The sequence below is a fragment of the Mus caroli genome, chromosome 11, assembly GCF_900094665.2.
Source record: "Mus caroli chromosome 11, CAROLI_EIJ_v1.1, whole genome shotgun sequence".
NCBI classification, from domain to species: domain Eukaryota; kingdom Metazoa; phylum Chordata; class Mammalia; order Rodentia; family Muridae; genus Mus; species Mus caroli.
Window position 1 is genome coordinate 29,422,803 of NC_034580.1, and position 8,808 is coordinate 29,431,610.

An 8,808-nucleotide genomic window follows, 5' to 3' on the forward strand; every position below is an offset into this window, starting at 1 on the left:
CATGGCCTCTGCATCAGCTCCTGCTCCCTGACCTGTTTGAGTTCCAGTCCTGACTTCCTTTGGTGATGAACAGCAGCATGGAAATGTAAGCCGAATAAACCCTTTCCTCCCCAACTTGCTTCTTGGTCATGATGTTTGTGCAGGAATAGAAACCCTGACTAAGACAGTCCCAGTTTTCCAGATTATGTGGAAATTAAACCTTATATAGACAATGTGACCTTGCCAAGGTCACGAAGCTAGTACGTTGAGGAGAATTAGACTTGTCTAGCCATGAGTGTGTACTCATGGTGACTGTGCCACATACACATGACTTGAGCTAAGGATGCCTGACAAGGGACAGGGTAGAAGTAAGGAGAAGGCTGCTGTGTACTTGTGGATTATAGCAGTCTCTTGCATCTGGCTGCTTTGAGTGGATACCACTCATAAACTGCTTGGATCCTCCTGCCCATCTTGACCATGTGAACCCCTGGGCTGGCTGCCTACCACTGGAGCTCTGAGAATCTAACAGACTTGAAGATGCTTAAATCGTTGCTCGATCCTTCCCTGACAGGCCATGATGGCTGCAACAAAGGGAGAGAAATCTAGTTCACATAAATGATTAGAGGAGAGGAGAGAAGTTTAATCCTATTAATGAATTTGCTAATTGGCCTTCTGCCCCCAATCATTTCAAACGCCAGCTTTCACAGTGTCAGATGGAATGGAAGCAGATACAGGGGTGGTTTGTAGACAGGCTAAGAGGGTTTTTCTTGGGGCTTTCAGGCAGCTCACTGCTTGGTATGGATAATGAAACATTTCAGTCTCTCCTTGAATATGACTTTGTACATCCACGCCCCCATTTTGGCTGGCCTCCGAGTCCCCCAGGCTCCTGGTTGGGGCGAGGCCAGGAGGGAGGAGGCTAGCATGAAGCTTCAAAGCTTACTCTCTGCCATTGGCTAGAAGCAGACTCTGCTGTCTTCTGGCTTTAGGGTCCCAAGAAAGCACTTCCCTTCTTAGAGCCTCAGTTTCCCTAGCTATAAAATGAGAACTGGCACAGTATCTCATCCTGCAGGGTTGAGGTAAAGCAATCCAGGAATTGGAAGAACAAGGTGCCTGGAGTCTTGCAGAGGCTTGGTCAATTTTAGGTAATATTGGTATTAGTATCAGAAGCTGATCTATGTCTGCATATCTCATGGTTGGGAATTTCTGTGAGCAACTGAATCTGACAATTTCCCATAGTGGGGAATGGCTATGACATGGCTTAGGATATCAGTGACCATGGCTATAATAGCTCCAGGTTTCCACAGCACAGACTCAAATGCCACAGCCAAAGGGGCAAAACATCCCTACAAATAGCGTGACACAGGAGGTAAGTCTTTGTAACCTTGACAGTGGTTCTAACCATTATGCACCCTTCTCTTGGTACCCTGATTTTAATGAGGTCTTGCTCCAGAGCAGGCTATTATTAATATGGCCTGAAATAATGAGAATTAATCCAAAGTATTCCCATCATGGCTAGCACATGGGGAAAGAGCAATATCCCACCTGACGACGGCTACTTCTGGAAGGTGACCTACTTAAAATAGCACCTGGAGGGAGCCGAAGAGCTGAAACTAGATTCTCTGAAAGCCCCGGGACCTTTCTTTCTCCCTCTCTCTCTCCTTCTCTTCCCTTTCTAATTATGTTCCTTCCCTGCCTGATGAATGGGAGCGCTGGCTCCAGGGCCATTATGCAGAATGTTGCAGGCTTCTTCCCAGGTGCAGTCTTGGATCCTGGATTTCTCCTCTGCACCAAAGAGTGCTTCCCTTCCCCCAACCCATCCATTCCTGCCTCCACACAGCCAGCATCCATCAAGACTAGACCAGGTGTCAGGCTTGACGGGGGCTCTGGAATAAGAATCAGCCCTCGAGAGCCAGGCACAGGGATAATTGTGTAAATCCATGATAGCCTCGTGTAGACAAAAATCTCAACGTTGTGTTCGTGCGGTGTGGCATCAACAGGCATAGGGGACCAGAGAAGGGGAGATGTGCTCTGTTTGCAGGAGTGTGAGATGATGTTGGGTGGGGCTTTGAAGAATATGTAGGAGTTCACTGGTGGCTGGGGTGGGTAGGGAATAGAGATGGAAGGAGGCACAGGAGCTGGACTTGATCTTGGGTAGAAACGACACCCGGGAGCAACGTTAGATCATAATTATGAGATTGGCCAAGTGAACAAATGAAGGGTAGACATGTAGATCAGGTAACAGTGACCTGGAAAACAAGAGGTGATGTTGGATTGCAATACTACCCTTTGGCCCAACAAAAGTGTAAGACCAAGAGATAGGCTATCCTTTTTCTGCTTTCCTACAGACACTATGTCTATTGGCAGCCAGAACTTCCCAGAACCTTCTACGCTGTGTTCCAGAAGGTGTTTCCTATAGGTTTTGCTATTAACTTTCTGTACTAAAGTTTCCCGTGTCTCCGATTCCTCTATGTTTGCCTGTGGGTGTTGTTACGGCTGTCCCCTCTGAAGCTCATGCTAACGCTTGATTTCCATCATGGGGTATTAAGAAGGTGGAAACTTGAACTATCAAGTATCGAGTCTTTGGGAGGTTAATGATTAGAATTCAATAAGGTCTTCAGAGTGGAGTCTCTAAAGAAGAGAGGAACCCTTAGGGTACCCCTCATCCTGGGATGCCCTGTATGCTCAGGACTCTGCCAGCGAGAAGGCTATCAGTCCCCACCATGGGCTGTTTTCACCTGTGCTCACTAGAGCTTCATTACCCCAGAGCTGTAGACCAAAGTCAGTGGGTTTTTTTTTCTTCTTTAACTTACTCATCTGTGGTCTTGTGTTGCTGCCACAGCCATGAACTGCGACAAATACTCAAGAACCAGGAAACACAATCATTGAGTTTATTTTCATAAAAAAATAGTCTTTTGCTACAGTTTTTCCAGGACTTCATCATTCATTCATTCATTTATTCATGCATTCATTCATTCATGCATGCATGTATTCATCCATGGATAAAGTCATTTAATCACATACTCACTCACTCAATCATCCTCTGCCATCATTTGATTATTCACCTGCTCTTTCATTCATTTTTCTTGTTTATTGATTCTCTTATTTATGCAATCATCCATCACTCGCTTGTCTGCTAAGGAATGCACGTACTCCCCCTACACACACACAGTTACAAATTGACTGAGCAAAGCCCTTCAAGGTAGACAAAAGGGTCTCTCGGTCCTGTTCCTGGAACCAGACTAAATGCACCTCTGATTTTAGGCAGTGCATCCCTTTACCCCAATCCTGTGAAGATCAGGAGCTGAGGAGTGGAAACACTCTTCTCAACGCTTCCTTCTAAATGGTGAGCAGATGCAGTACACTTCACAGACCAAGCCAATTCAAAGCCAACAGATCAAATAAGAGAATTTGTTCAGGCATAGGGGCTGGTAACTGACATTTCAGTGGTGAGCTAACTTTTCCTGTGGGGTCTGCAATTCTTAGGAATAATGACGAGAGACCAACCATCTCATTTCTTTGTAGTTTTCATTGAAAAGTAGTCACTGTGTGCAAAGAGCCAAGCCAAGGGCTGTGAAGAATGACTCAGACACAGGTTTGGCCCTAAGAATCTCATACTATAGTGATAGAGGGTTAACCCTTCCATTGACTGTCTGATTCCAAGCACGAGTTGTGAGTCAGGAGAGCGTACGCCTTAAAAATGTTATGAATTCCGGTGGGAGAAGTCACTTCTCTCTGGGGCTTGGAGAAGGCTTCTTGAATACAGAAACAGCTGAGTGAGCTCTTGTAATGTGGGTAGAATTTGAATTAGTCAATGGGATGAGGACTTGAGGGGAGAAACTTACAGAGCTTAAATGATGGACAAAGATGCCGAGGTTGGAAAAGCCCATAGCACACACATGTCTATTGCTCGATACTCCCCTTAACAGATGAAGAAAAGGGCATTTCTAAGGCAGAGTGATTTGGGAATGATCTCTAAACCCAGGCTGGTATGATTTAGGACTTCATTACTGTCTGCCCATCGCTGCCTCCCAAGGCTCTCTAGGATTAACACACCACCCTATCCACCAACTTCAAGGCCAGACACATTGGGTATTCTATGCCTCTACAATTCTCCAAAAGGTTCTCCAATTTAAGACCCACAAGGCCAGTCTCATATTTGACTCTGTCTTGCCATGTGACCTGATAAAAATCCTCTGATAGCCATGTGGTTTTTTTTTCTCAGTGGACTCAGTGGGCCCCAGGAAGGTCTAAAGCTCAGGTTCTCAAAGTTCCAAATGGTGGCCTTGATCATGGGGTTATTTGCTTACAGGCAAAGTCTCTGGTGGATGGAGCTGGGCTAGTGTATTCCTGAAGTCTCCTGATTCCCATGGAGGCTGCAACTGTACCTGCATGCTCCTTCTCTTTTTAGCCATAAGCCATCCTTACTCCCACATTCAAACCTGAGAGCAGAGGCTATGGAAGAACAGACACACACGAAACTGCCTGCGAAAGAAACTTTACCGAGGATTGAGGACAGTGCCTGAAACCCCCAGGCAAGGTTTTTCCTATTTTCAATTAAAGACACACCAAGATTCCAAATAGAGGACCAAAAGTGAACTCTGTGCTTTGGTTCTGTGGCAAAGCTCTTAAATTACTTTAGATTTCTGCTGCCTTCAGGGAGTGCTTCCTGGGCTCAGGGCTGGGCTAGGTGTATTCTTTCCCCAGCACTAATCACACAGCATTGCTGCCCTGTTTTAAAGATGTACATGTATTTCCAACTTACATTTTAAGTGCTTGGAGCTATAGCTGAGTCAGCTGTGATGTTTCCAGGATCTGCCACAGTGCAGAGGGTCAGTGGGCCGCAGCAAAGGCTCAGCATCCCAGTGCCTGGCTTTTGGTCCTGCTTGTCTCTGACAGGGCTTAGATGGCATTCCAGGAATGAGCTGTATGACCCTCAACAGTATTGCCTACTCTCAGGATAGCCCAATTCTGGGCATTTAGATGGCCTCAGCAGTGTAGCCATACACTGAGTAGGACCTAAAAGTTGCTGATCATTGATCACGTACAGGGTCTGTGCAAAGTGCTTGCCTTCCATCATCTCCAAAATGCACACAACACAACAGCTATTTTAAGATGGTAACTACTACTGTCCCTGATTCACAGTGGAAGAAAATAAGGCTTAGTCATACAACTAGTGTGGTAGGGCCTGGATTTGAACCCAGCAGGGAGACAGATTCTTCTGTTGAAATTCCCCACCACTGCATCTAATTAGGTCTGAGCCTGACATCTCAGAGCTGAGAACAGTGGTTTCTGTGACAGCACCAACAGTAAAACCTCTAGAATTTGAGAACCAAATGGAACCTGAAAAAATGTCTAGCGAAATGCTTCCCCTCTACAGAGATTAAAACGCTAAGGGAGAGGGTGACCCCAGAATAGGATTCCTGAGTGTGAGCCTCTCAGTGGAGCCCCTGTCCTCTTAGTGTACCCCTAAGTTTCTCCCCTTAGGAGAGTCTCTTACTGATTAGCATTCTGATGGGCCAGACAGCAAGGCTGGACTCTGTTCTGGGGACAAATGCTTAGGGGAAATAGAGAGTTGCACTTGTGGACAGCTCAGGTTAAAGTCTACTGCTCTGAAAAAGAGTTAGGTTGGGGACCCAGCCAGTGACCCTGAACACTCTTACAAAGAGCAAATGAGAATATTCGGATCAAACACTGTGCCAGGCACTCCGTGGTGGAACACATAGTGAGTGGCAATAACTCTCCTCTTTCTTAAGTTCTTAGGAGAGAGAAAATAGTCCTGTGGCCTCTGGAATCCTGCAGGAGCTGTCCCCAGGTGATCTGGATTTGGCAGTGAGAGACTGGAATGGCAGATGGTGACCCCTGAGTCCTCTGTGGCCATCAGTCATCCCTCCATTTGCTGCATAGTGAATGAGATGAGGTATCCCTCCCTCCATATTCGCCGGCGTTCATGAGGGCAGCATCCTCATCCATTGGATGTGGATGACAATTGAGACTTATAGAGAGTGATATTTGCTCAAGGCCCACGACTGAAGTGATCGGAATGAGATTCCCCCTGCACTCTGCTGGGTTATAGAGACACAGACCTCTCCTCTGGGTGCCTTGCTACCTCTCAAGGAGATACGGACATTGTAGGTGATTTTAAATAAACCCAAGTTAACTGTGCCCGACAGTCCCCTCCACTGCCTGTGGGACCTCATGTTGTTAAGAAGGATGAGTGGGGAGCTGACTTGGACTTGGTGTTGAAGCAAGAACCAACTTGCTTGGTGTTAAGCAGCACCTCAGGAGCCAAGAGAGGCAGAGCTCAGAGTACCAAAACCCAGGGAAAAGGTTTGCAGACCTGCCTTTCTCTGGGCTACTGAGAGGTACCAATGCCTTCCGTGCAGGGCAAAGAACCTAAGAGATAAGCTAAAGCCCCTTCCGTTTCTGGTCTGTCATGCAAGCCTGGTCTTATCACCTGGGATCTGCACCTGAAGATGTCTTTCCTATTTGTCAGTTTGTCTCTGAGGACTGGACCAGAAGCCTGACCCTCTCTTCCTGGGTATCTCTGTGTATGATCCCAACCAAGATGAGATGAAACAGGTCCCACTATCACCCTAACACAGCTCTGGTCACTAGCCAGAATAAGGTGTGTGTTGTGCCCCCACCTGTAGTCAGAATATATTAAACATCAGAACTTGGATATTTGAGTGTGAAACTATTTAGAACCCTTCTGATATCTTCAATGGCTTTTGAGCATTAAGCAAACCAAGCCTGTCATTATCTTTTTGTTTTTTTTCTGATTTGTTTCCAGTCTTCTTGTTTCTATAAGCAACTTTCTGTCTGTTGAAAGGAGGGCCTGCATTGTGTGCTTTTGGCCCAACAAGGTCACTTGACTCCACGTGGCCATCTAATAACTGTCCCACTGAAGATGGGCATGCCACAGCTGGAGAAAGGCAGGCTCCTGTCAGGGACATCTCAGGATATGTGAGCTTGTCGCCCCAGCCCCCTTTTGACAGTTCTCCCCATTCCTCTGAAGTCCTCAGACCACCGTAGCAGCACAGCTCTGCTATTTGTTCTTTCCTACAGACTGCTCGTGTCCCAGGACCCGCCTGGGGGCCCTACCACCTGGACATAGCTGATTCCTTTTGGCTTGCAGAGGTTTTAAGGATGGACCGGTAAATCACCGTTTTCCTCATGGTTAGATTCCCAAGTCAGCACCTGGCAAGGCATGGCCATTCCCAAGGAGGCACCCTTGCTGGATGTTCGAGGTTGCACCAACATCAGCCCTCAAGGGAGTGGGAAGAGCCTCCCAACATTTCCGCCCACCCCAGAGAACGCAGTTTTCTCCACCTGTGAATCTGCCTGTCTTGCTCCAATACATTCCCTAGAAGAGAAGGGTACCCACACCCCTGCTGGGGCCAGCGTCCACTTCGGCTGCTACCCCTGGGTGTTCACACCAACCCTCCCACGAGGCTCTTAATTCCTTGGATACATGAGGCTGTCCAAAACCCTCACGGACAGTGGGTTTGCAACTAAGAGAGACAGATGTTTCATCCGAACACAACACCCAGTGCCCCCAAACCTATCCAGGGGAGTAAATAGAGGACAGAGTGCTTACCTTTAGAGGGTCGCCTTTGTTTGGTCTGCAGGGAGGAGAAGGTGCCCATGACGGCCCCCATGGCAGCGAAGACTTGTGTGCGACTTGGGACCCCAGGCCCTGTCTCTTCCCTCCCCTGAAAAGAAATCGGTGTGGATTGCCCACTTTGAATTGGAGGAGAGGAAAAGCGAGAAAGCAAAAAAAGCCCCGGGCAGCTCGCCTGCAGCTTGGTATTCAGAAAACGTGGGGCCGGGGCGCCTGGAGCTTGTGGCTGCTGCCTTCTCCAGCCAGGCACATGCACTGACTCCCAGGGCCAGCGGCTCGCGGGAGCCTTCACAGGCGCCCCCCGGTGCGGGCACCCAGCCGGGCCACTGGCTTCTCCGAGGGCCGAGCCCCGAGCCCCAAAGCCTGCTTGATGTTGGACACGGGGCCGGCGTGCCCGCACGGCCGAGGCTGCCGAGCCCGCGCCGCGTGCGGTGCGGGAGCTGCGCTCCGCCCGCCCGCCCCTGCTGCCACCCGGCCGCTCCGCCCCGCACTCGGGCTGGATCTCAGGGGGCCGAGTACCAATCATGAATGAACAGCGCCAGGGACTGGTGCGGAGTGGAGCGGGGCTCAGGACCCGGCGCGGGGGATGGTGGGGGAGGTGGCGGAGGCCGCCTGGGGACCGCGGAGGGGCGGGGTGGGGACCTGGCCCTGCTGTCTACAAGGTTCTACTCCTGGCTGTGCGGGACACCGGGATGTCCTTCTGGGCAGACAGATGTGATCAGGCACCTGGCTGGTGGGTGCAGCTTGGGTAGGAGGCAGCAGGTGACCCCCAGGATGAATATGTGAGTGTGAGTGTGTGTGTGTGTGTGTGTGTGTGTGTGTGTGAGAGAGAGAGAGAGAGAGAGAGAGAGAGAGAGAGAGAGAGAGAGAGAGAGAAAGGGAGGGAGGGAGGGCATTAAGATTTCATTTGACTTTAGAGAAAATCATTTAACCACTGCCTACCTTTCTGGTGTGGGGTAAAGTCTGCCCCACCCAAAGCCCAAAGAGAGTTGTCATCAAGAAGAAGGGCTCCTTTGAACTCTGTAGGAGGTGTTGGGGACCTGCAGAATCCCCTAGGACCAGAGTTCATTTCTAGTGACAGGAAGTGGGGGAAGTGGGACGAGAAGTAGCTGTGGGTCCCCTTAGGCTCTTGCTACCTGGCCCCCTCTTTGTGTTCTCTCTCTCTCTCTCTCTCTCTCTCTCTCTCTCTCTCTCTCTCTCTCTCTCTC

General features: G+C 49.1%; 1 protein-coding gene across 4 annotated transcripts in view; it reads right to left on the minus strand.

Annotated features, from left to right (window-relative positions):
- The window catches only part of Kcnip1 (potassium voltage-gated channel interacting protein 1), a 358,975-nt gene that overhangs the window by 199,753 nt on the left and 150,414 nt on the right, over positions 1-8,808 (minus strand). For 2 of the 4 annotated variants that reach the window (XM_021175755.2, XM_021175758.2), the window contains exon 1: positions 7,577-8,128. The exons of 1 other annotated variant lie outside the window; for it this stretch is intronic. In XM_021175755.2, the coding sequence (XP_021031414.2) occupies positions 7,577-8,126 (550 nt within the window). In that variant the 5' untranslated portion in view covers positions 8,127-8,128. Of the gene's footprint in view, positions 1-7,576; positions 8,135-8,808 lie in introns of those variants that run through there. One more of the 4 variants, XM_021175760.2, reaches the window with a different exon arrangement.